This window comes from Molothrus ater, chromosome 5 (genome assembly GCF_012460135.2).
Source record: "Molothrus ater isolate BHLD 08-10-18 breed brown headed cowbird chromosome 5, BPBGC_Mater_1.1, whole genome shotgun sequence".
NCBI lineage: Eukaryota > Metazoa > Chordata > Aves > Passeriformes > Icteridae > Molothrus > Molothrus ater.
This window is the reverse complement of record NC_050482.2, coordinates 5,931,655-5,959,321: the sequence shown is the minus strand read 5'-3', so window position 1 is coordinate 5,959,321 and position 27,667 is coordinate 5,931,655. Positions and strand designations below refer to the sequence as shown.

Sequence of the window (27,667 nt, the reverse complement as noted above, 5' to 3'; positions counted from 1 at the left end):
CATTTGAGCCTGAAAGAATTGGTTTGTGCACCTAAAATAAACACACAAACATTCCTCTACTTCTTATAAATATTAGCTACAGGCTTCTTTGGGGGGCACACTAAAACCAGGAACTTCAGAGGCCTCAAACAGGTTGGAAATTGGCCCACAGAAGAGGAACTGAAATATATAAGAAAAGTAGAAGTGGTATTGCAGTTCAATAAGTCACAAGCCATATGAGCTATGTGATGACTTCTAGCTCTTTTTCTTTTTCCTTCCAGTGATCATTCTGCTCACATTACTACTCATATTACCTATTGCCACCTCTTAACCTTCTGCATCCTGCAGTGGTGCTGCACAATGTCACATCTGTGCAGAGCTGCTGCTCTCATCGCACACAGAAACCACACAGAAATGTCCAGACCTAATCACACCTTTGACCTGCTCTGTGCCCGTACAGCTGCAGTCTCCATATTCACACACAAAGTTGGGAAACTTCAGGCATGCTGTAGGGGAAAAGTGCCTGGGAGATATTCCTTTTACAGGTATGGAAAACGGGTTTTTAAAAAAGAAAACAGGATTCTTTGAGAGGGCCACATTGTCTCTTCCTTAAATCTTCTTGACTTTCATGTCCTCTGTGCCATCCTCCAACTCTGACCAAGCCTGACATCACCTGACTTGTCTCGCAGAGCAATCAGAAATAATCTCATAGAGCTCGATAAAACTTAAAGTAATTCCTAGGACAGCTCTCCTGGAGCACACGTGCTGTCAGGCAGCACAGGAGGGGCTCTGCAGAAGCCCCTCAGTGGCATTCAGGGGCTGGTGGTGAGTCCCAGGAGCCAGCCCGGCTCCGGTCCCTGCCCCACTGCTGGTCCCCAGCCCCGCGCTCCTCATCCCTGCCTTTGAGTCCTCATGGAACTTTTGGAGTCAAATCCAAACTCATCATCCTGTGCTAACAGTCCCAAACCCCTTGAAAAGTAAAATAAAATAAGCCTGCAGCAAGCCCCCTGTGCCAAGTCTCACACCACGGGCAAGGACAGAGGGTCTCAGTGCCCAGTCCTGCACAGAGGCTCAGAAAATGGTCAGGGAATTTTAAACTCCTAAAATAGAAAGTTCAGTGAGGGAAAAAACCTTAGTCATGTAAGTAGACTTTATACTTTGACTCTGAAGTGTTGTTTTTCTTCTTTCAGTTTAGAACACAGTAAGTTCTTTAAAAAATTGTATTTTGAATCTAAAGTATACTTTAAAATATTATTATTACATATATAGCATAATAATATCACAATTCATAGCCCCAATCCCCGTAATTTACTCAAAAAATATTCAGTACAGGCAGCTTCAAGTTTTGCAAAAAAAGCTGAGGGGTATCTATGCAACTTTACATTTAAATGATTTTATCATTTTGCCATCGACACTCCCAGATGTTTCCAATGTCTTAGAGAAGTTTCTGCAAACCATCTGCAAACTTTTATACGTCTGCATTCTCAATAAGGCAAAACCAGGCACTTACAGCAGCCTTAAACACAGACATTTAACACTGTGGATCTTCAATATCTGCAGCAAATATTAATGGGGATTTTTCTCCTCTCCCTTACCGTTTTTAGCAGTTCAAATGGCAATTTTTCACTATGCAAATTAAAAAAAAAAACACCCAAGTGCTGAAGGTAAAAAAGTAGCAACTTTTAAATGCCAAACACATGCCTTAAGAGAGACAACAAAGTGTGGAAGTTTCAACAGCATGAAATAAGCACTTCAGTCCCCCTTCCTTCCCCCAAAACTATTTTCCACTTCTTGATCAACTTTCATGCTGTTTATTTTTGCTTCTCTAGAGTTTCCCATTCATTTCCATGCGGAGCACAGCAAGGAAAGCAGAGAGTTAATGCTGCAGTTGCAACTGGTGTGAGCCTTTACTATTAGCTTGAATTTACAGAGCAATCTCTCCTTAAAAAGAAATAAGGAAAAAAAAAAAAGAATTCCTCACTGCACTGTAGCACTGAGAAGTATATTTAAAAATTCTCTCTCGGGTCTCTCTAAACATCTGCTCAAAGGTTTTGCTGTATCTTAAAAGGGCTCTAACTACCAGAAACTCCTTTCTTACTTAAGCCCAGGGCTCGCATTTCGATTATAACTCAAGCTCCAGTTAATTTAGGGCTAACCCCAAAATGCCTGTACCAAACAGAAGAAAACATAGGCCTACCTTAAAACTTTCCAGCTTTTCAGAGGATCCAAGTCAGAGATTATAGACACCATTGTAGGAATAACAATAATAAAATATGTATATTAAAAACGAAAAAAAAAATAAAAAAGAAGAAAAACCACGGCAGGGAAGGCTAACCACAAAAGCAGCAAGTACTCTACTCAGTGTGGGAATGACAACAAACCCAGCACAGCTCTTCCTCCTTCTCAAGCTGATAAGCACTTGTCCCAGCTTCTCTCCACCCCCAAAATCAATCTTGTGCTATATTGCTTCACAGTCCCAGTTTCATTTCTTCACCACTACCTTTTAAAGCCCTTGTAATCTGCTCCAACTGATCAAATTTGACCTTTTTGTAGTCCACTTTATTCCAAGCACAGCCCTCAGTTAAATCTCTCTTTATTAACACCGTCCTTCTTGGCTTTCTTTTGGAGCAAACACAGCTCAAGCTCGAAGCCTCCAGTCTTTGCCAGCAATCATTTACAGATTACTGCAAGCTGCAGTCTTCTCCTTTTGGGTATTTTCTTCTACCTTTGAGGTTTGTTTTTATATTATTTTCTGAGGGTCGGTGGTGGTCTCCCTTTCCCTGTTCTGTGCAGGTTGGAGTTTGACACTTTTAAAGGAGGGACTTTCTAATGCAACTCCTCTCCCACCCTTCCCTCCTCCCCTTGTCCCTCACCCCCATATGGAGAGACAGACACACGCATTAAAAGCAGTTCACAACCTTTAGAATACAGAATAATCTTTCTCCCCCCCCCCTCTGTTCTTTAAATCTATTAGGATTGATAGACTTAAACACAGAAGCTGTGCTTGAAATGCACTGATCTAAAGCAAGGCTGCTATTATGGGGGAATAATAAAAAGTCTAATCATGCAAAGCCAGATGTAACCCTTTGGATGTTTGAAAGGGGAGAAGGTGTCTATATAGTTCCATTAAATCAATTTTTTTTTTTCTACTTAAAAAATAAATGGTAAAGCATCCTCCAGATTACTATCGTGATATGAAAAGTTCTGTGACTGCTGATAGTGTGTATTTACTTAGGAAAATTGACTTTATTGGCTTCTTTTGTGTTTCTGTAATACTTTTTGACATTGATTTTCCTCTATTTAAATATTTCTTTTGCATTTTTTTCCCTCCTAAATGTTTTCCATTCCTACTGCAAATGATTGTAACCTCTCCTTGAGCTCCACCAATTCATTAGGATTTCTGGAAATTCCCGAATTAAAATTCTTTGGGAGAAAAAAGCAAAACAGTACCTTATGAAGTGTTCAGTCAGAACCAAACTACCCCAATTGGTAGATACTTCCCACTTTGATATTTATATCACAGGCATATGCTCCTAGTTTCCCTCTGCTGCCAGCTCTCTCTCTCTCAAAAAAAAGAAAAAAAAAAGAAAAAAAAAGAAGGTAAGATCAGCCCTTGTATGTTAAAAGAAGCAGTAATATGGTGGTCACAAAGAGATTTGGGAGATCTGGTAGTGTGAGACACACTCATGGAAACATAATAAGGAGTATTATAAGACATAATAAACTTTTAAATCTTCCACTAGCTCCTTCTTTGGTGAGATAAAAACTTGAGCTGTGCCTAAACCATTTCGGGCTCCCTGGTCTGCTGGGGGCTGGGTTTGAGCAGCCTGAGCCCCCCTGGCCGGCGGCACCAAGGCAGCTCAGCCTTGCCCCGGCCAGAAGGTGACACTGAGGGCTCCCACCGCCCAAAAAAAGAGAACGCGACCATTTTGCCTGCCAGACAGCAGCCAGCTGATAGTGGTCAAACAGAAACAACCAGTTTTAAACGACCTTCATACGAAATGCCTTCTTTGCTCCAAGGCCAGAGCATCGCTCTGAGTCATCTCCCGCCTCCTCCCTGCCCCGCCAGGTGAAGCTCAGCCCGTGGGGCCCTATCTGCTGATCAGCCCAGCGAGTCAGGCCTCAAGTTCAGACTTTGGGATCTTACATCCTCCCCTAGGCAATGCTTCCAACAGTTTTGCTTTGTCTCAGAGGGGTGCAGTGAGGAAAAACACATCAGGGACAGCTGATGGTGGGGTTGCAGGTGCAGATGGAGGACAGCTGGGGGTTACAAATGTTCCACCTCTCCTAAAACCTGCGGGGCAGAGGGTGTTTCTCACCTGATACATGCATATCTCTGAGCAGTTCTGCAGAGATAAGGCTTCTATCCTGCTCTGGAAACTCTGGGCACTATATTTGTTTAACTACAGGAGGTGGGCAAGATGCTTGTAATGGAAAATTAAATTCAGTTGTGTCTTTGTGGAATGGAGGAAATTTCTTTTTTTAAAAAAATTTTTTTTAGCATGGAAAGCAAATAAAAACAGATTGGCCAATGTCTCTTTTATTCCTCCCAATAGTTTGTAAACCACTGAAACCACTGTTATAGGTGTTAATCCCTCGTTTGAGGCTGGGGAGGACATCAGTGGTAGCAGCACTTTGCCTTTTCTCTTTCCTCTCTACCCTATTGCCACATTTGATGGTTTTAGAGCTACACTCACCTATTCTCCCATGCAAACTTCTCACTTAATATTTCATATCGTGCAAACATATTGATGGCCAGGCTCGAATTAAGAAAGGCTTCAAAGAAAACAAAAATCAGAATACCCTGACCTCTCCTGAAACATTGACAAGCCAAGTTTGTGTCCTTGTCACATCCTGTTGCAGGTCAAGGTCAGAAGGGGGCAGATGTTCTGTCTTTGTACCCCACTGCACCAATATGCTCAGTGTCTTATTCTGTTCATCCCAAACTTCCACAAACTATGTCTATTTCAAGGATTTTATCTCTAACAAGTACATCTTATACTTTCCATAGATACATTTTTCACTGTCTTCCCACAGAAAGTGCTCCATTATTTCTGCCAACATATCCACATGAAAACTCTACTGCAGGAGTAAATATACTTATTCCTTTGCCTTTTGCACTTCTTGTGGTTATTTCTATTTTTTAATCTCAGATTCTTGTGTCTGGAAGGAAAGCCATGTCTCCATTTTGCAGGACCTTGCTGGCATTTTGCCAGCTTTTCCTACAACACTGAGGACAGCAACTATGAGCCTTCTAAAAATAAAACTACGAGATCAAGTTTAGCACAGAGGAACTTGCAACAGGCAATGGATTTTCCAAAACAGCCTCACGTGTTTCATACAGCATGTAGCTATAGTAGGAGAAAACAAATAAAACAGAAACAGAAACTCACTGTAAAATTATTTTAACTCTTGTGCTAAGCTTGTGGACTCCTGCTCAGCTTTTAGCCAATTGTTTCTTCTGTTAGGGCTGAGGGTTTTGTATTCAAAACTTTTATTTTTATGCTTTGAGTAAAGAAATTTCCTATGATCTTCAGCTTGTTTGCCAGGAAACCACCAGCACATCTGTGAAATATTACTAAAGCAAATTTATTACTGCTAGCCAGAAGGCAACAACCCCAAAAATTTTCTCTACCTGCTGAAATCCAGCCTATTGTGGAATTTGTGTCTTTCATGCCATGACACGTTCCCCCACTGAGAACTTACTGGTTCTCAGTTAATATGATAAAGAAGTAGAAGCTCTCCAAGATTTTGAGTCATGCTAAAATAAATATATATATATACTTTTGAAAACAGCATTCCTGTATACACACATACACAAAAGGATCTCTAAGCAATGTCATCATCCTTAGTTTAGACAGCTGTGGAGTCAAAAAAGTTCCAGATCAGCTAGCTACAAACATTTGAAGGTCAAGTACAGGACAAAGCATTTAAAAAAAGCAAAAGCAGTTATGGCTACTGAGCAATAGAAAGATGATTTTATGTCATGAGATTTTTTTTCCCCCCAGCTCTTTCTTTACCAGAGTCCTATTGGACTGAGAACTTCATAGTGTTGGGCAGGATAATAAACTAAGTATAGTAAGCAGTTTGGGTTTGTTATTTAATCTCCTTTCAAGGGTGTTATCTCACTCAAAATATTTTAGGAGCCAAGGTAGGTCTGCCAGAGCACAGCCTTTTAGTCAGGGTGCCCAGCAGCCTGGTTATCAGGCAATAATAGAGAAATAAATAACCTTCTAGCATCTTCCCAATACATATTTTCTGTTGCTGTTTCATACAAAGCAATTTTAAGTTATTTGAAAGAAATCTTGGTCTTTTACCAGGAAAACCTCACTCTCCCTGGGGAGCCTGTTGTTAAACAAAAGCTCAGCTATTAAAGAGTGGCCTCCAACTTCAGGGCTGCTGTTGGGGGCTGATAAAGGCTCCTCTCCAGACTGTCTCATGCTGTCCCTCCCCATCAGCCTTGCCACCCCCCTGCCTCTCCTCCTAGTCCCTAATGCCTCGCCTTTTAAGCAATGGAGTGACTAATTGAAAATGCATTCCAGTGCTTTACAAGCAGCTTTTTCTTTCCTGCTGACCAGCCAAATGTTTTAAAGTTGGCAAGATGATGCTTTAACTTGGGAACTTGAGCACTTGTTCACGGCCTGGATGTGTGAAAAAAATCTGGCTGAATTTAATAATTTTGATGGAAAAAAAAATAATTAAAGATCTTACTCCTAGAAGTGGTGTGTAAGTAAGTCCAAGTATTATTATGAATATTTAAAGCTAGTCCATTCTTTCTTTGTGAAATACACAATTTGGGAGACAAGAAATTTTAAGTCCCAAGTCTAAGAAATTCCCAGAGTCATGCACTGGTGCTTGTACAGAACCAGAGGAAAAGCAGTCACAAGCAGGCATAAATCCAGCTGACAATTACTCTTTGGGAATTGGGAACTGCAACCAAAACACCCCGGAGACAGCAATCGCTGTTTCACTGCAGGTCAATGGCCAACTGGGCTGGGATTCAGCACATCTTATCACACACTGTAACTTAGAAGTTGGCTTCATCCAGCAGCTGCAGAGATAGAAGGGTTTTGTTTCCTTGCTGATTGTACAAAGCCTGCACTTTAACAGTTAATCATTAATCTTAAATTGCATAAATGTGTCTCATACTTATCGACTTCTCACTTTTACAGTCTGCAGAGACAAACTTTCAAGAGATGGTATTTTTTTTTATTCCTGATTGTGTTTTTAATGGATTTTCAAGTACTTTCAGGTTTTGCTCATGACAACTGCTGCAATAAAAAGCCTCACGAACAAAGATGTGTTTTGTGTCTATTCACCTAGCAGAAAATCACTATTACGACGTACTTCATTATGGGAGAAATGCTTTCCAGCCTCTCTGAAGAGACAGTGATGCCCAAGCTCCCATCAGCCTAATTGTTTTTAAGGTGTTTGTAGTTCACTTTAAACACCATATGAGCCAAACATTTACGTCCTTGTGCTGAATTTCTCTTTCCTGGCCAGCGGGAAGGTTTCTCCGCTCTGCAGCACTGGCGGAGCGAGAGCACTTCTGTAGTCGGAGGCAGGGCTTGCCCTTCCTCACCCAACAGAAAGAATGAAAGAGAAGAAAAGCTCCTTGTATTTGCCAGGCATGTTCAAAAAGAGCTCCTTGCACACCCCAATCTGCTTCTTTCATTCCATTTGGCAGAGTCAGGGGTCAGATTTGGTGGAGAGGAGAAAAGCAGCCGTTAACTGTTCCAGCGCCACAGCAGACTGAGAAGCCTAAGCTGGCACTGTCTGTCTTTTCATTTCCATTCTTTTGGTGTCAGGTCATACAGTGAACACCAAGAGGTCCTTATGAGGCCTTATGAAAAGGTTATTGTTCAGGATGCCTTCATAACACAGCCCAGAAAATAAAAACTTTGGTGATGACCTTAATAAGTGCTTTGTTGTGAGGGCCATGTTTTCACATGGACCACAGCTGCAGTTGTACAGCCCCAGTGCCATCTCATGCAGCATTGGAGAGTAAACCTAAGGGTAATTAATTTATGCTGCATGCATGCTGTAAAATGTTTAGGAAACCATTTCCAAATGGTTTAAGAAGAAAAGTTTAAAAGAACTGGTTTTAAAAGAAAATTAGTGGCATCACATCCATATCTGTCTTTTAATAGACTCCTCAAATATTTACCTCTGGTTTTCTATCCATCACAGAAATTCAAGGAATAGGATAATTATTGGTAAGGGACTAGGTGGAGATGTTCAGTTAATTCCTCTCTCTGTCTTCTTGACATTGAGAAAACTGGTTTTTTATCTGTGCCCCACTTTTCCATCTGGGAGGGACAGACACCACCCTAGCAATCTACAGAGCAGAACACTAGGAACTTAATAGAAGACACAGAAATTGGCAGCTTTATGAAATTCCCTCCTTTCCAAGACTGTTTTAAGTATAAATCAACTGAAATACTGGTTCGTCATTCAGTGTAAAAGAACATGATCTGTTGAGACAGATGGCTTCTACCACTTCAAAAATTAAAGAGTTGCTGTAGCAAAGTAAGGAACCCCTGAAGCTTTAAATAAGTGATCTATACCATACCCTTTAGAAAGAAAATGATTTAAAGCTCCAAACTCCTAGAGGGAAATAAGGGGGAAAAAAGCAGCAAAAGGGAATAAAGATTCAATTAAGAAAGTGGTGAAATAAATGGCCCATTTCTGATATTCATATTTATTAATGTACATTCAGGCACATGATTTTGAAGTGTCAACCACAAACACCTATTTTATGCACTGAGCTTAGATCTGTTAAAGAGAGAGAGAGGTACAAGGTCCCTTGTGTGCTTTGCTATTGACCTAAAGATGATGACATGTGAGTAGGGAAGGAGAAAATGCTTCAGATGCCAGAGCAGTCCCATACATATTTCATGTAAAGGCATGGAGGAGCACCCTTTTAGCCTGAGTTTACCCTGGTGCTGGTCAGGATTCTGGATTTTCTGTACTCACTAGGAATAAAACTGTTTCATTTTTCCTTCCCATTACAAAGGCTGGGAAGAGCTGACAAAACAGGAAGGCAACTTTTTGCTGTAACAGCTGGCAGGAGATTTTTATAAACACAAAAACCAATTAAGTGTCCTGATTCTGGGCATGTAACTCCCCTGGAGCCTTTGTTTAGAAGTGCTTATCTGCTTGCATAGGCACAGGCATCCAAAAATCCATGTACAGGTGTGTGTGTGTGTGTGTGTGTGTGTATCCAAACAAAGCACCACAGAGTGCACTGAAATGAGCTGTTGCTCTCCTGAGGAAAAACCCAACACGTTATCCCTGTGAAAACAGTACTGGAGAGAGTTCATAACAGTATTACTTCATCAATAGAAGGCTGGCATTAAATTCAGTTCTAAAGGACAGCTTGTCCATAGAAAAAGTTCACTCTAAAGGTCCTAATTCAGGGAAAGGCAGAGAAAGCTTTTTTTCCTTAGGTTTATTACCTAAAGGAACTTTAATTTCTGAAAAAGCAGTACCACATTTTTTTCTTTTTTCTGAGGACCACTCATTTTAAAAAGAAGCATCACCTAAATATACATATATTCATTCATTCATTCATTCATTCATTCATTCATTCATTCATTCATTCATTCCCATGTTGATGATTCCATTACTTCCTAGATCTGTTCATAAAAGTCTTGTACCTTTCAAAGCACGAATGGCTATTGTAGCCCAGGTTAAATTATCTATATACAATGGGCCACAGTCACACACATAATTTGTTTACAGGAAATGCTTTCTTTCCATTCAAAAATACTCAAAGTCTCCTGCCACACTTCTCTCTCTTGCTGACCTCATTTACACAAGCCCAAGCACGTTGGTGATTTTTCTCCCAGACAGGGCCTAGGCTGTGATTCCAATAAAGAGAAGCACAGGTCCCCATGTTGAAAATAAAACATTTTTATTGCTTTCTAAACCTGGGGCATAAACATTCATTGCTTCATCTGACAAAATACAACCAATAAAGACTGCAAAAAGAGTGAGATTAATAGAAGCAGCTTTCTAGAACATTGCACTACCCTCTAGACACTGGAAGTCTTGAAAATTGCACATCATAAAGTTTGGCTTGTAGAAAAACAAGGAAAACACCCTTTCCTCATTTGGGTGTTCAAACTAAGCAAATCCAGACTTCTCTGGAAGCTGTAGGACCTAATACAGGCTGAGTCCCACAAGTCTGGACTGGATTTGTTGCTAATAATTCGTGGGGTGTCCTTGGGAAGCTTCCTGCATTTCAGAGGTTCCTGTTATATCAGGCAAGCAGAGGTCAGTGGATCATAAAATCACAAAATGCCTTGGGTTGGAAAAGACCCTAAAGATCAACTTATCCCTGCCATGGGCAGGGAACCTTCCACCAGAACAGGTTACTCAGAGCCCCATCCAACCTGGCCTTGGACACTTCCAGGGATGGGGCAGCCACAGCTTCTCTGCTCACCCTGTGCCAGGGCCTCATCACCCTTTATAGTAAAAAATTTCTACCTAATACCCAATCTAATTCTACCTCTTTCAGCTTCCCATCTTACACTTCACTGCTCCCCCATCTGACAGAAATGGAGAGGACTGAATTACAAATTGTCTCTGTTGCTCAACAGCTGGAAGGAGTTCAGTCTCTGCCTGAGGAAACCAGGAGGGGAAGATAGTGCTGCTTTTCATGGTAGATTCTTCAGATAATTTATATTTCTCTTTTACTTTGTAGCTTGTAGCTTGTCTGCAAATGAGAAATTCCAGCTGTTGCTGATTATTCCTTACCCAGTAGTTTGAGAAAGCTTTTTCCTCTTGCAGAAGGAGATGTCTAGTCACTAACCAGGCTGCTTTGAATACCCCCAAGACTTTTTTTTTTCTTTTACTTTTAGAAACCATCTCCTTAAGAAGTAAGCAGCCTTTACAGATTATGGATGCTGAATCTAAAATTCATGTTCATTTCATGATGTCAGTTGTGAATTCAGGCTTCGTGTTGTCATTTATAGATATTACAGCCTGGCACAACACTGGGCCTAACACTTCTCCCAAAACACAATCATCTAGCTGGGGCCTGCTTGGGATATTAATTGGCTGGTGTTCAACCCAGTTAACCTGTGCTCTGTTGGTCGAGAACAGATACAAGCTTCCCTAGACTGCCAAGGGATGAAAAATGCAAAGCCTTGAGTGCCATTTTCCCACTGAAATTCCATAAAGGAATGGTATTTTTAAAGGAACTCCTGGGTTACTTTTGTTCCATTCTTATTAGTCAAATATTTTTTGGCCAGAATTTTGTATCTTTTCTTATATTTCCCCTTTTGCTAACAGATTGAGCAGCCTGTGCATATGTGGGGCAGCCCAGCTGCCTTTTTTTGAACTGGCATAACCTTAACCATGGCCATGGCAGGGCAAATAAAAATTCCTCCTCAGGGCAGATTAACCCAATCTACATATTTAAGACAATCCATTCCCAATAAATGTTTCTAGATATCTAAATTTCTATGAATTTGAAACAAATTTCATTATCCCTGTGTGATATGAGCAAATAATTCTGCTATGTTTCAAATACAAATCTAAAATATCTGTCACCCAGGATCTAGAGAAACCCATTGCCCACCTTCATCTCTCCTGATGTGCTATTGAAAACTTTCCCTCTGGATAGGGATGACCTATGCCAAGAGTTCATGTACAGAAGGAAGCATGAAACTACTTCAAAAGAAACTGTTTTAACAGAGTGTTCAGCCCAGTGTGGAGAAGCAGTGCCATTTTTGATCCTCACCTGTACATGCTGAATATTTTTCAGGTCTTGCTGAAACAAAAGCCCACTCCCTATCTCCCATCTAGCCCCTCTCCCTCACCATCAGAGGTAAAAATAATTTTTATGAACTGCTCAAACTGATATTCCAAAGTCTTGTCTGAGCAAAATTGTCATGAGAAGCCATCCTGACCTTGGTGTCTGGACAGTTTTTGGACACCTGGAATGGAAAAGCAGCACTTGAACATTAATGTAGCACAGAACCTTTACTTTCTGCTGTAAAACCTGGCACAAGACTGGAGGAGTAGTAGCTGCAACTTCATCAGACACTGAGTTTGGCAGAAATGAGAGCTTTACCAAGATCAATGAAGTGTTTTGGATCAGGGTTTATTCTGTAGGTCTGCTCAGAGGAGAGAAAAGGTGCTCTCCCCTCTGCAAGCACTGCATGTGAATTTTTGAGAGCTATCATCTAAAGCTGAGGGACTAAATTCAGTGTGTACGGACACTCTGAAAGACTGCCAAAGGCTTCAGAAATAGGAACATAAATTGAAGGTGAACAAAACTGCAATTGAATCTATCTCCAGCAAATATAATTAAGAAAATAACCTAGTGAATGAAAAATACATTGGACTTTTAGAAATCATGTCATTTTCAATAATACAAGAAAAGGGATCCTAAAGGCAGAAATTCCCAAATTAAATAGTGATAGAAGAACCACTTTGAAGTAAATAGGCTATCCCAGAGCCAAAGACTATTCCTGCCTTACCAGCAACAATACCAGTATGTGGCAATAATGTTCACAGTCCCCTGAGCTAGAGCACTGCTGTTTGCTCCTGGCACACCTTCAGCTTTTCCCACTTGGTTGTAGTCCTGACAGCCACCCCCTGCTCTGCCTCTGGCTTCTCTACTACAACCTGATATATTTCATAAATTTTCATTTTTGCCTATTCCTCCTTTTCTCCCCCCTCATTTTCTCTTGCTCTATCTCTATTTATCTAAAATTTCTGTCCATACTACTGGGACAGCATAAGCTTCCAGCCAAGAGTATCCCTCTTTCCTCACTGTGGAATTATGATAATCTAATAAACCACGAATGAAGAACTGTCTATTTTCCAATCAGTTTCATTCAGAATTCTTCTCCTTTGGAAAATTATCTCTTTGAAATCACCAGTATGTGAATGACTAGCAGGTGTGCATCAGTTTGCAGTACTGAATGTAATCTTGTCATGATCATTCATCCTTAGGCAACACAGTCCAGGGACAAATCCATCTTTATCCAACGTAATGAAGTCCAGGAGAGACTTTGTTTGCATCGAGCACAAGATCATTTATGTTTGAAACTTAAAGACCCCAAACAAATCATCATCTATTATTTGCTACCAAGGGCATGGATACAGTAGCCTTGACTCAGAAAATGGAATAATTGAATCCTAGAAGGAGATGGGTTGGAAGGGACCTTAAAGACCATCATGTACCAACCCTGCCACCCTGGACAGGGACACCTTTCAGCAGAGTGCTCAGTCTCCAGTCCCACCTCCCTTGAATACCTCCAGGGACAGGGCCATCTCCCATCACACCTAGATTCTCCTCCATGTGTTACTGGCTGGAATAACACATCCTGGGGTTTGATTTGTGTCTCCTGCTTGGAATGGTTGAGTGGAGTGTGCTGGTTTTGGCTAAAATCAGCACAGGGGAGACATCTTTGTGCCACCACCTCACATCCCTGAGGGGTGTGCACTCTCAGTCCTGCCAGTGCAGATGCAGGCCGTGGGCTTAGTGCTTCTCCTGCCATCCATGGACCTTACTGACCTGCACAGATCTTCACACCACCAGCTTCTGGGCACTTCCTATCCCACTCATTCAATAATTCCACAAATTATCTCCATTTTAAGTACCCTTTATGGCAAGTATATTTTATGTGTTGCAGAGACCCATTTTTCAGATTTGTCTTTTTGAGCAACCTGATGTGACCTCATGGCTGTCCCAGCTTTGACCAGAGACCTTCTGAGGTCCTTTCCTGTAGGGGGATACAGTAAGGGTAAATGAAGGTGGTATAGAATGTAATCTTATCCCCTAAAGAGTTGCAGCTGAACCAATTACTAAAGATTAGGAGCAGGCCTGATGTTAACCTGTAGCCAGTAAGAAGAGTGTTATAAAAGAGTGGATTGGTTGGTTGAGAGGAACTGGAGTCAGTTTGCTGCTGTGAGGACAAGGAAGAGTCAGTGCCTGGAGGAGCTGCCTACAAGAAAACATCAAGGAGGTATGAAACTAGCAATATGGAACCATTACAATGTAATGGCAAAAGAGCTCTTGCAATATATATGACAACACTTTCCCACCCCAGTCATCCTATGATCTAAAAATCCTCTCTACTCCTTTTATTTTTTTCCCCACTCCAGCTATTTTCAACTGTTTAGGAGTACAGATACCAAATCTGTTTATTCTAATCAGCAATCTTTCAACAAGATACCTGTATCAGATTTTTAAAATATAAATTCCCAGTTCCCTTGATTTTAATTCATGGTACAGAAAGGAATTACCTCATAATATATTTTGTTGATAAGCAGGTAAAATGTTGAGTTTAGATTGCCTGGACCTTCACCTATCCTTCTAAACAAGCTAGTTTAAAATCCTCCTGGCTGTTCCAGCTATGATTTGACTGAAATATGAGCACTGTGTGCATGGTTTACCAGCTAAGGATCAGTCTGTCAGTGGGGAATGGGGGGAGACTGAGCTCCAATACATCTCAGCCAGGTAACATCTTTCACAAACCTGTAAATCAGGCCTTTTCCCAACATTGCTCAATCCCTGAAATGTCTGCTGTGCTGTGCCTGTAGCCTGCCAGAGCCATCCTGACATGTCCTGCCTGTCAGTCTCCAGCTTGCCACACTACTGAGATAACAGGGGGGGCAACATCTGCTCCCCTGCATCCTTCTGGGGCTCAAGGAGCAAGATGTGGCAGTGAGATTATTAAAAACTAGGAAGGAAAAAAAGGAAAACAACGGTGTAAGGCACACGTTGGGATCTTTTGAGGATTGTGCAGCAGCTGAGGCCGGGGGGATCTGGGGGATGAGTCATTTCAGGCAGACACAAACTTTCCCCAGCACTTCCCCACCTTACATGAAAGGAAAGGCAGTCGGAGCCAGACCATCTGGACAGCTCAGTGGGAGCAGAGCCTGCAGAGAGGATGGGGCCGCCCGCGATGCTGAGCTGGAAACAAAGCAAAACAACTTTGCTCTGCAGACCTTCCCCAGCTCACTCATCGGCAGCCATCAGCTGATTTACATCAACGAGCACTTGCAGCAATTAACCCTTATTATCGCTCTCCAAATGGAAAAGGAGGTCAAACCAAAGAAGAACAAAATATTATCAGAAGGGTGACATTAAATTAAACCTGTGATAGAGTTTCAGAGCCACTGCCATTGAAATCAAGGGAAATTTGCCACAGAGCACACAGCATAGGTTGCAAAGTGCTGTAAGGATTCGTAGTGTCCTACTGCTGTCACAGCACTATACTATATGCACAAAGGGTCTAGAAGTTAAATTTGAAATAGAAATTCATAGGAGAGGCAACTAAACAAGCAGGCTAATGTCACCAGAAAAAGTAGATGTGCAGAGCTTGACAATTTGTATGAAAATCCCAAGACAACTTCTTCATTGATCAGATTTCTATTGCTACACAAATCTTCCTCTGTGCAGATTACTGTGAAGCAGTCAAAATTAACATTTGTTCTTTTATTATTAGACTACAAAATTTCCAACTTTCATAGCTTCCTCAATTATCACTTTCCATTAGCCCCATTACCCAATCTAACTATTCTTTTTCCTACAATGATTTTGGTTCTGAATTACCCTGCAGTAAAACATACAATGGAAAGAAACTGGCAATTGTTGTATAGAGCTATGCTATTTATTGAGGAATAGGATATTGAGGATAGGAACCTATCTCATACTAAATAGAGGCTAAAAAGAGGAAAAATGGCTTAAAATTTCTGTAAATGTTACCAAATATTTGACCATACCTGTTCCCACATGAAATATATTCTCTCCCACACCCCAATATTTATTGCCTGTGAAGACTATTAAGGAAAGATTTATTCTAGTTGAATAAACTAGGCAGCAGCTAAGATAAAAACTGTTGGCTAAAACAATAAATTACTCTTTCTAAAATGACAAAGGACCTTTCCACGCAGCTTAATAAATTGTAGAATTTCTGATAAATAATTCCTGTATTCAGTTATTTCAAACTTTACATGTAAGGAAAGGACTGTTGGTTTCATCAAAACCATGATGTGTACTTGATGACACCAGGTCTGGTAATTTTAACTTTTGACATTCAGGCTTTATGGATTATATCTGTATAATTTTGGAAATTGCAATGGAATGTGACAACCATCACAGTTTCCCTCTTATGGATTGCTGCAGAAAGTGGCTGTGTCCACCTATACCCTTCCAAGTAGATTTGGAATCTTTTAAGTTAAAAATTAATGGTGGGAAAATTGCTATATTAAAAAAAAAAATAGTTACCTCTGTAATGATCAGTACTTAAAGGGTTTTCAGGTACTAGAAAGTTTTGGAGCTTTAAAACAAAGAGAATGAAGGGGTCATAAAAAACATTAGAAATAATCTTTAGATTAAATGAATGTCATAGAAATGTATTTCTCAGAGACAAGAGAAAATATTAGTGGCTTCATTTAAATTATCTTTCCTTCTAACTGACATGTTAAGTTCTGATGTAGAGTGGATCTCTGCTGTTCAATATGCCAATAAATAAAAGTTCAGGTATGTGCCATGACAGAGGCAAATTTCTGTTGTCCCTAATTTGGCAGAAATATAGGAAATGTAGATTTAGCATAAAAGCCTCACTGTGAAGCTGGGCACGAGTACACCTCAAATCCTAATTAGTTTATTGATTAGGTCTATAAAGATGGTGTCCTGTTAACAAAAAGGATGTGTTATCCATCCTTGGCCTGTTGTAGTGCTGTAGCAGTTCCAGCAAGTTTAGCATATAGATTTATACTCTTGTCTCTACAGTCCATTTATAAACAAGTAGCTCAGAGGATTTAGCTAACCCCCATCTGGTGACTTGAAAAGCAGAAGTGCAAAAAATATCAAAGGAACAGAAATAAATATCATTTTAACTGGTCTCCATCTGTCAATTTTAATAATGGAAATGCAAAGTTGTAAAATATGCCAGCTATCCAGGCTTTGTGGAAAAAAAAAAAAGTGCTTAAAAACATTTTGCAAGTCAAGACAGGTTAGATAAGAGTTTAGCTGAGGGTCGACTAACTTCAATATCACCGAAATCTGGGTCACAGTTTACCCTAGCACAGAAAAAGCATATCTCCTCTTAAGTAATGGGACTTGCAGCACTTTCTTCTGGGTTGGAAACAGAGGCTGAACAAGGAGATTTCTAAAATGCTTCCTTCTGCAGCTGAAGAGGTGAGATTAATTTGAAATTTTTAAACTCTTTTATATTCTCAAAAAGGTTTTCTTTTAGTGTTTGGTAGCTGAAAGGGTTAAGATTGCTCAGGAAGGGCCAGATCTTGGGCTCATTTGAAAGAATAAAAGAAAACAAACCCTCACTGACTACTTTTAGTTGAATCCTACAAACCAGTATTGCATACTCCATTAGGAAACTTGGATGCTGGAATCATCAGTGCTCCAACATTTAATGGGATCTATATTCAAAGTTAGTCTAAAACCTTTGCACAGCAGGTTTGGAATGATCATGGTTTGCATTTTTCTTCTTTCTTTTCCTTCTTCCCACTTCTCACTTTTGTTTTGTTTCACTTTGAATACTTCACAGTGTTTGTATTTTGAAAGCTGGCCTATTTTCCCTCACAAAGCAGATTCAGTTTGTGGTGTAAATGCTAAATCAGCATGTGTCAAACTTGTTAAACCTTTTTTATGCTAGGCCTTGAAGGACCTGATAAAATAAAGCTGTAAAGATATACATGTTAATAAAACATTATTCATGCACTGTTAGTCCACAAAATATTCTCGTGTACTATATAGAAATGAAAAGCAGCATTTCTCTGGCCTAAAGCTAACTTTTTATTACTCCCTTGGTAATTTTTCCTCCTTCAATACTACTTTATTTATTTATTTTACAATAAGCCTTCAGAAGGGGGGGGGCATTTTTCTCAACACTTTTGCATGTGTTTTTTTTTTTTTTCCCCTGACCTTTTGCATCATCTATAGAATAATTTAATAGGGATGTGGAAACCAGGCAGAGTAACTGCTGGAAGCAATATATGCTGATCAAAACCCAGAGAGAGCAGCTCTGTTGAGTGTGCTTGTGTGGTTTAGACACTGGCTTGGGAGTCACGAGATCTGGGTTTTCTTCCTTAATCTGCCTGACCTCTCTGAGTGATACCAGCTCTCTGTTTGCTCAGCAGGAATGATAATATTTACATTCTGTCATTCTTTTGTCTATTAAAATGATAGGTGACTTGAGAATCCTACTGTCTTTTGTAGTGCTTTGACACAGTGCAGTTATTCCAAGCGTTTTCAGGTATTAACATCAGGTAAAAATGCACAAGAGGGACCCAAGCATTCTGCCCTCATGTGTGACTGCACCCCTGCAAGTCTGAGGAAAAAGGCCTGAGAAAAGAGAGCTCCAGTGCTGGCCTGTAGGCAAAGCCAAACCTTTGTGTGCTAAAAATTCTGGCCCATGAGGTTGTGATAGATGAGTAATGTGATGATTGCCTCTCACAATTAAGAGACAAACATCATGTTCACAGGTTGAGAAAAGTTTTATAGGTTTATCGTTATGTTTTAGCTCCTCACATGGTTATCAAGGGACACCTGGGAGGGCTGGCTTGTCACTGTGGTGACATCTGACCTCCAATCAGGGTTTGAGGAAGAGATCTCCACCACTGGACAGCGAAGGAGTTGATGGACAGAACTTTGGGAGGGGCTAAAGGGTTAAAAAGGGAAAATCTCCATTGTGAGGGGCTGAGCTCATGATGGGGAAAATCTTTTGCTCCCAGTGCTGTAACCTGTTTTCTTTATTCAGTCTTCTGTTGTATTTTTGATAAAGTTTGTAAACCTTCCTAAACTGTGAAAAGTAAGTAGCTGTTTCTCACAAGGTTTTACATTTCATAAAATCATAGAATTAATTGGGTTAAGAGGGATCTTAAATACCACCTGTGTTCAACCTTTCACCAGGCCAGGTTGCTCAAGGCCCCATCCAAGATGGCCTTGAACATCTCCAGGGATAAGAAATCCCCAACATTTCACAATCTGCAAGTTCTTTAAAGCACTGGAATGTCTGTACTGGCAGCCTAGGGGAGGCTTTCCTAAGACACTCCCTGGAAGGCACACTGTATATTCAGTGATGTAGAGTTATCTCTTGTTCTTATTCAAATCATCTCTTTCCTTGGTTTGGTTTTCTTCTCTTTGACCATTTTCACAGTTGTGATTCACATTTTTCTGCCAGCCATTCATTCAACTCTATCAGTGAACATGGACTCTGTGGTACTCTCAAGGACACCATCAGATTTCCAGGCTTTGGGAATCTTTACAGACCTACAGGACTTCCAAAATTTGATCCCCTGGATGTCTCCTTCATTCAGTGACTGGTTTTCCTATAAAGGGGTCCTCTGTTAGAAGAGCAGCTACCATAGAGAATTCCAGCCCCACTAGACCTAAACTTCTTTCCACACTCACTGCTTTGTGGAAATCAGTGCAACTTCTATGGATATTTGCTTCCTTTTGTCCTTTCAGACCATGCTGCTGCTAACTAACAGGATTACTAATAGTCAAGATTAACATCTGGGTTGATGAAGACTTCTTCAGGAAGAAGCAAAGAATTTCTTTTCTGAAGCAGTAACAACCAGTTGCTGTGCAAATATCAAGGAGTGTAACTGGGTTGACTACAAAACCATAGAAAGCCACAGAAAACCACAAGGACTGAAGGAGATAATTATCTTTAATACAGCATGACAAAGTATAATTTTCTCTTATTATGCAAAAAATGAGGTGCATGGAGTAAAAGGCAGAACTGCTGTTGGTAATGTAGTTAATCTCCTCCACTGTAGGCACTGGTAGCACAGAGCAGCTTATTCTTTCTTTTTCTCCCCATGCCTGAGAGTATTTTTTCCTGTCTTGAAGGAGTCCCACTGTTCTTCCCTGCCTTCCACACCTGCTCTCTTCTTCTTTGCTGAGCTACAAAGTAAAACAATAAACATTCAAGGCACAAAAATTCGCATTGTTTGGCTCCCAATACTCAGAAACCGATGAACTGAGAAGGAAGGGAAGAACTTTTTCTAACTGAGACTCCAGTTCCTCCTTCAGCAGATGAACTGCTCAAATATAAAAGTTAAATCCACATTCTGCCATATTTAGAGGTAATTTGGGCTGAGGATTTCAGTGGGATTCTTGCCAAAAGAGCAGGCAAGCAAGGAGTGCTGGCTGGTTGTGCAAAAGTGAGTAGGAAACAGTCCCAGGGTTTGGGAGGTGGGTTTTGCTGCCCTGGCATGCTGGGAGATTAATGCAAGCCACTTAGCATCTCCTTCCTCCCCCCTTGCTGTGCCCTGGGTTCAGGAGGAACAATGACATTTTTCTCCTTTGTGCTGATTTGAAAGCTGCTGATGAAAACTGCTACTTAAGGATTAGTTAGAAATGTACAGAGGAAATTCTTGGGAGGAAAAAAAAGAAGAACAGTAAATATGCCTTTCAGTCCAAATGTATATGGCTTTTTTTAAGGCAGAAAAAAAAAGTGCCTTTCTCAGAAAAATGACATTTCCAAGAAAAAAAATCATTTTCACTTCACTATTTTTTTTTCCTCTTATGACTGCAAGAACATGTATGGAAAATTCCTGGCAAGTTCTGAAAACAAATTAATTCATTGTTTTGCTAAACATATATTTATACAATGGCTACACAATTCACAAGCAAAGATGTTCTTAAAAGGAAAGACGGGGTTGATTTACCATATCCCTGGCAGTGGAGCTGTTATTACCTTTGCTGCTGCTCAGAGAAATCTCAACAGGTCATAATGTTCCACTGTGTGTCTTAGACCTGAAGGAGCAGGGGAATTCTCATTCATTTAAAGATACTGCAGTACTGCCTCCATAAATCCACTCAATGGGCAAGATGTAGGCCCAGCTCGATGAGGCAAAGATAGTGTTTTATACCAAGTTTTCAAGCTCCATTCTAAATAGTCATTGATTTTGTGGGTATACATCAGATTTTTATGTTCTTCTGGATATCATTGTCTACGATTTCATCCTTTACTTTACAAAGAGCACCAATTGACTGGCACCCAGATTACATCCTACGACATCCATCTACTGTGGTTTAGGATCTTGCTATAGAGCAATAAAGCACTTTTATTTCGTATAAAGAATGATTTATACTGAAGTAAATGCCTTAAGTGTAACACATCCACACTGGGTAATGTTATCACAGCATATATTTCTTCCCTAAGAGTTAACCTACAATCCAACTTGCTTTTGCAATGAATGTTTGCATAATGTAAAACAGCCACTTTGATACTAATAGAAATAAATGGCTGAAAGAACACAAAAAATGGAGAGCTTTTGCTTACTATTTCAATGCTTTCAAATATCAGTGCTGTGTGAAATTCTAATACACTCTCTGCAACAGTCAGACAGTAAAATGGTTCAAAGATTAGAAAATCACTTAAAAATGTAATTAATACAGGAGCACAATTCTCTGTGGTTTGTAAGATATGATGCATTTAGTGTAGCAAATAAAACATAGCATAGGACAGTCATCCACATGCATTATACTTCTAATCCATTAAAATATGTACATAGATTTACTGTATTTGCCTTACAAACTTTGTATTTTCTGCTCTGGATTTTGAAGAGTGGCGTTTAATTTAATTTTACAGCTTCTTTGCTGTCATTGAGGTTTTTTTAGTTAATTTCTTCAGAAAATTCATAGTTTTAAGCTGACAGGAATAAACCTGGAAATTAAATATGTAAGAATATGTCCTAAAAATGTTTATCTTCTTCATGATTTCTAGTATAACAAGTGGAAAGGGACTAGAGGATGTTGTTTAGTTCAACCTTCTACTCAGTCAAGGTCAAGTTTACTTTTCCGTGGACAGTGCTTGGTTTTGGTGCCTAAATCTTCGTACTGATAGTTGATTAAAGGTTCAAGACTAGAATGATGCTCTTGCTTTCAGCAGTCAGCTGTATCCTCAGCAAATCTGTGCATTGATGCTTTGAAATGATGGAGTGTTTCCTCAGGGATCTCAGCTTCTGAAGCCATTATTATGTTTCTGTCTTCTTCATGAAAGTTTTGTCAGGAGACAGTGTTGTTTTGCTCATTTCAGAGGAACTCGATTTTTAAGGATTTCAAAATTGTCAGCACTTCTGAAAGTTTGACAGTTGCCTGAAGTTACTCTGCATAAACACTAAGATGCTCCCACAGTTAATACTCTAAAAACTTCAGGTCAAGGCAAAAAATCTTTTGTGAGAAATCTAGAGCAATCTGGAACACATTTTATAAAACTTGTATTTCTAGTTTTCAGTTCTGTGTGGTGGTCTTAATATTTTCCATACCTTTATATCCTATAATCCAATTTCTGAGTCCAGTAAGGAAAAGAAGAATCAAAATTCTGAAAATGGTAGTTTCTACAGTTCTCCTAACTCTTGCACAAGAGTATTGTTACGAGACCAAGGAAGATGTTAGGCCACAAAGTTAAAAAAAAATCACACTGCAGGCTTTCACAATATCAATAAAGATGAAAGCCTCCATAAACTTTATTGGATCTGAGTCTTCAGACTTTGAAGATACTTATTCAGGCCAAATAATTCTCCTAAAGAGAGTGCCTGGCTGGAGTGATGAACAATATGAAGTAGATAATTGCAAGATTAAGTCTGAAAGCACACTCAGAAGCCTAATTCCTTTTCATTGGACACCATGGAGACTTAAAAGGATAATATTTAAGACAACTGATAAGTCAGCAAAGAGGAAGAAAATTAATGATGGGAAAGAAATTAGAAAATAGATGGTGTTTGGGAAACCACAAATAATTATATATTTAGAGCTGCACTCTGGGACTTAATATATCAGTGTTATGAGCATGGTGACAAAGTGCTGGGCTGTTAGTAAGGAGGGGAGTTAAAAGGGAGCAAACACAGACTCTGCATGGCAGAGCTAGCCCTACATAGGGAAGAGGTGCCTGTGGCACTCAGTGATCAGCAGGACCGAGGCAGATGGGAGGCTTTGTATTCACAGCTCTGTGCTGCTTCTGCTGCCCAAAACTGTGAAAACCCTGAGGAGCTGAAGCTGCTGTGAGCAGGACCTTGGGTGGATGAGGTCCCTTCTAGCCTGAATTAACACAGGAACCTATCCATGGTCCTGGGATGCCAAGGGAAAACTGCCTTGGACATCACCATTTGACATGAAGTTGGGACACACATATGTGAACTAAAAGCCTACCTAGAGCTGCACCTGAAAGAGGAACAGGAGAGAGGGCCTAAGGCAGACCAAAAGTGGCCACTTTTCTTCTTCCTAACCATTTATGTGCTTTCAGACCTTAATTATAACATGCTCAATCTGGTGCTAATTCCATGTGAGCTGCTGTGGAGTGGGTGAACAATACTTTCCATTAAGGTGTCGGGGTCAATGATATGGATAATTAGCTAGCTCTGTGGTTCAATACATTAATTTTCTCTGAAATAGTAGTAAAACATATGTTGACTCTTGGTAACCTCGGTGTAGGTGTTGCAACCTTGTAATGGATGTGGATGCAATAACCTGCTTGAGCTTGTCTACTTGAGACGAGGTGTTTTCTTAAGTGATGATGATGAATGCTGCTCTGCTAGGGAGCCAGGGAATGTCATTAAACCAGCTAATATTTTGCTGCCCTCCCGTGCAGAGCTAGTATTGCTAAAGGGCAGCAGTGCTGTCAAATCCATATAGGCTTGAGCAGGGAATAAAGCAGAGAGAAAACAGGATGAAAAAAGTAGATAAAGGGCCTAAGGTGAATTCAAGCCTAATACACAGTACGTTGAGTTGTTTTGTTTGCTTGCTTTTTTCCCTTTCTCAGTAAAAGTAGTTCAATAGTTATGGGGTTTTTTTCAGCAGCAGAACCCCCCTCAACTCTCCCCACACTCCTCAGTCACTAACAGAGTTCATTGTCTATCAATAAAAGCATTTCAGATCTCTCTAGACCTGGAGACACCAGGCAGAGTTATTAGTTCTTCTCCAGCTTATTCCAAGGTGCCAGAGTTCAAAATGAAAATGTACAGATTGCTGATAGCCATGCCAGAGCCAGGGAACTGCACAGATCCATCCCTGCATCAGTTTCTGCAACTACATAAACACAAACCAGCACATCCAAGGATATAAAATTGAGAACAAATGCCTTTGCAAAGCATTTTTGTCTGTGACAGGCCCTTAGAAACTAGAGGGCAAATTCTCTGCTGATGTAATTAGCACAGTGTTGTTAAACTCCATGGACCTGTACCAGTTTAGAGACACATGAGATTTGACCCCATTACTTTATTTAGTGACACTTACAGTAATTTCAAATTGTCAAGTCTGCACTGCTATATTCCAACAAGTAACACCTTTAAACTCTGTTAATAACTTTTCCTCATCTAAAAGTTCTGCAAGCAATTGTCTTTCTTTTATGATAAAACTTGAACCTTGAAAGAAGATGATCTTTGAATTTTCTGTGCAGTAGTTTATATCCCAAAGAACATCAACACAGTTTAGAGACTCTGAGGCACAATTATCCACTTTGTGAGGGTGACTGCTGGTGGGAGAAATACAACAATCATTTTATTGAGATACGAGACAAATACATTTAGATAGGAAACACAAACAGTGAGGTTTCTCTCCTTGACACTCTTGGCAGGTGGGAAGATGGTTCTTCATCTTACAAATTCAGCAAAACCCAGCCGTGCTGTGTTATATTTTGTGACTGTAGGAGAATTGCTTTCTTCTCTGATAACTTGGAAGACAGCTGTTATGGGGCATCACTGGAGTCTTGATTCATGAAAGTGTCTTTTTGGCTTGTCCTGCAGCTAACACCTTAGCTGTTTCAAAAGACACAGAAAGCTCACTTCTGATGCTGCATAGGCTCATTTGTAAACTCATCTCCTGGGCTGCATCAAAAGAAGTGTGACCAGCAGGGAAAGGAAGGGAATTCTCCCCCTCTGCTCTGCTCTCATGAGACCCCACCTGCAGTGCTGCATGCAGCTGTCAGACTTACAACATAGGAAGGGCGTGGACCCCTTAGAATGAGACCAGAGAAGGGCACAGAGATGATCATATGGGTGGAGCACCTCTCCTATGAAGATGGGATGAGAGAGTTGGGGCTGTTCACCCTGGAGAAGGAAAGTCTCCATGGAGACCCCACGGCAGCATTTTTGTACATGGGCACAGAGTGAGAGGACAAGGTGGGTGTCTGTCCCATCCCTTGGAGAGTTCAAGGCCAGGTTGGACAGGGCTTGGAGCAAACTGATTCAATGGAAGTCGTCCCTGCCCATGGCAGGGGGCTTGGAACTGGATGATGTTTAAGGTTCCTTACAACCCAAACCATTCTTTAATTCTGTGAATCTATGCATTTCCCTGAGCAGGGGAATGTGCTGCTGTTAGGTAAAACCTCTTTCTCCAAAAGAGAGTTGCTAATTAAAAAAGAGCAAAGTGGAACAGATCACGTGTCTGCAAGGGAGGAATGGCCCAGTGTAGACTCTGCTGGCTAATAATGGTACTGAGGAGATGAAAACCCTTTAACAGAATACAAACCTCTATTCTACAGAGATCTGAAGCAGTCTTATGGACTTAAAAACCTACTGCCTATTTGTGAGTGCTGCTGTATTGCCCTTCTGATGTACACAGTCCTGTCTCCAAGCCAAACTTCTCTAAATGGCAGGTAACCTAAAAAAAATTCCAATTAGAGATATTCTGGGGTTTAATTTCCCCTATTGCTTTGACTGGCACAAACGGTGTTCTGTGCTTATGTGATCTTCAACTGTAAGATGAAATATACTCAGATGTAATAATGAAATATCATTATTTTTGAAAGCTTTTTAATATTCCCCACTCATCTCCAACCAGTCTGGTCATTCAGTTCCTCTGTAATAAGGAAACAATACAAATTTAGGCTTCCGTACTTCTGCTGAAGCATGACCCAAATTCATATAATAACACAAGTTAAAACCCAATAAAATCCTTTGACTTTACCTAAAAGCATTTTAAAATGTTAATGTGGACTCCTTTCTTTCATGCTCAGTTTCACCACTGGGCAAGGCTGAAGAAGCCCTTCCTGTGTCCTGTGCACAGTGACCTAAAACTTGCAATCATAAAATCTTAGAATATGTTGAGTCGGAAGGAACCCATCAGGATAATCAAGCCCAACTGCTGACCCTGTGCAGAGCACCCCAAGAATCACACCCTTATTAAACTTCATGTGGTTGGGGATTGCTCATCTCTCTCATTTGTCAAGGTCTCCTAGTTTGCTAGCTAGCCTAGCCAGCACTGTGAATAAGTATTTCAAGATATCCTTGCTATCATTTTTCTCACAAAGTGCTAGCAGAAATTCCTCTGAATAATCTTTAACTGGAGAAAACATTTCTGTCGTCTGCCAATGTCCTGCTTATCCATTGTACACATCATTAGCAAATGCATTCAGTTATGACTGAATGGTGAACCTTTGTGCTCTATTGTGTTAATGTATTGGAGAAATAGGGGAAAAAATGTATGGAAGGTCATCCTTTCTCCCAAGGCAGGATTAGCTCTCTCTGAACTCATCTTAACATATGTTTATCTAAACTGCTCTTAAGGTTTTTGGTGGAAGAGCTTCAGAATCTTCTCAGGCAACCTGTTTAAGTCCTTAATAATTTTTACCACTAAAGAGTTCTTCCAATGTCTCTCCTTCTACAATTTAGAGCACATTATTTCTTGTCACATAGAAAATGGGTACCAGCAACAATTCAATCTTCTCCCCTTTTCAGTCACTTTTTATGTATTTGAAGACTACTAATATTGTCTCTACTTGATCTTTTCTCTTGAGGGAGCAATCTTAACTCTTTGATTTCTAATAGGTCAAGTTTCTACACCCCTAATCACTCTGCTCTTCCTTTACCTGATGCAAATATTTCTTGAAATGCAAACTGCAGAGGAAACACCACGCTTCAGCTACGACCACATTCATGCCAAATAGAGCAGAAAGATTATGTCATGTATCTTACAGAGATTATTTTTGCTTGTACATCCCCTAATAGTATTTGGCTTTTCTGCAAAAGTGTCACTTTGCTGATAGTATTAATTTCAGAGATCCTCTCTTGTATTATTCCCCATCACTGCTCTTTTTCTGCAGAGCTGCTGATTAGCCAGTTGTTCCCTGAAGTCATCTTAGGTGTTTCAAACTGAATGTGCAAATTGTTGAACTCATTTGGAATTCTCACCCTCCCAAGTGGTGGAGCCTCTTTTCAGTGACTTGGCATATTCTCTCCTAATAAACACCCTTTATTTTCTTCCATAGGGCTTGAGTACAAATTTCCAACCATTTCCTTGTCCATTTTTTAGTAGTTTAATCCAGCCAATATTTTCTTTCTTATTGCGATGGTGTCAGGTGAAACATTGTCAGACACCTCACTGAAGTGGAGACATACAGCATCTACTGCTTCTGCCCTATCTACAGACCTGGTACCCTCTCAAAGGAGGGAGTTGGTGTGTCAGGAGATCTTTCTGACTGTGTTGGGGCTGGAGTTCATCTCCCCCCAGCTGCCCTCACAGTGCTCTGGTGCCCAGCAAGGTGCTGATAATGTCCCAGTGTTTGGGAACTGCTAGGCAGAGCTCCAACATTCTCCCTTCACCTGCAGCCTGGGGGTGGACAAGGTCCTGTGAGGGGACACATCCTGACCCAAACTGTCCAAAGGGACATTCCATACGGTGTCTGCTCAGCAGTAAAATCTCAGACAAATGGAGGAGGTGGGAATTCATTATTATGATGTTTGTCTCCTAAAT

At 40.4% G+C, this 27,667-nt stretch overlaps 1 protein-coding gene across 2 annotated transcripts in view; it reads right to left on the bottom strand.

Annotated features, from left to right (window-relative positions):
- CELF2 (CUGBP Elav-like family member 2) overlaps nucleotides 1–27,667 on the bottom strand; it is a 548,864-nt gene that overhangs the window by 374,231 nt on the left and 146,966 nt on the right. Inside the window, exon 1 of one of the 2 annotated variants that reach the window (XM_054515012.1) lies at nucleotides 2,177–2,358. The exons of the other annotated variant lie outside the window; for it this stretch is intronic. Within the exon in view, the coding sequence (XP_054370987.1) occupies nucleotides 2,177–2,229 (53 nt within the window). The 5' untranslated portion in view covers nucleotides 2,230–2,358. Of the gene's footprint in view, nucleotides 1–2,176; nucleotides 2,359–27,667 lie in introns of those variants that run through there. 2 annotated transcript variants of the gene reach the window in all.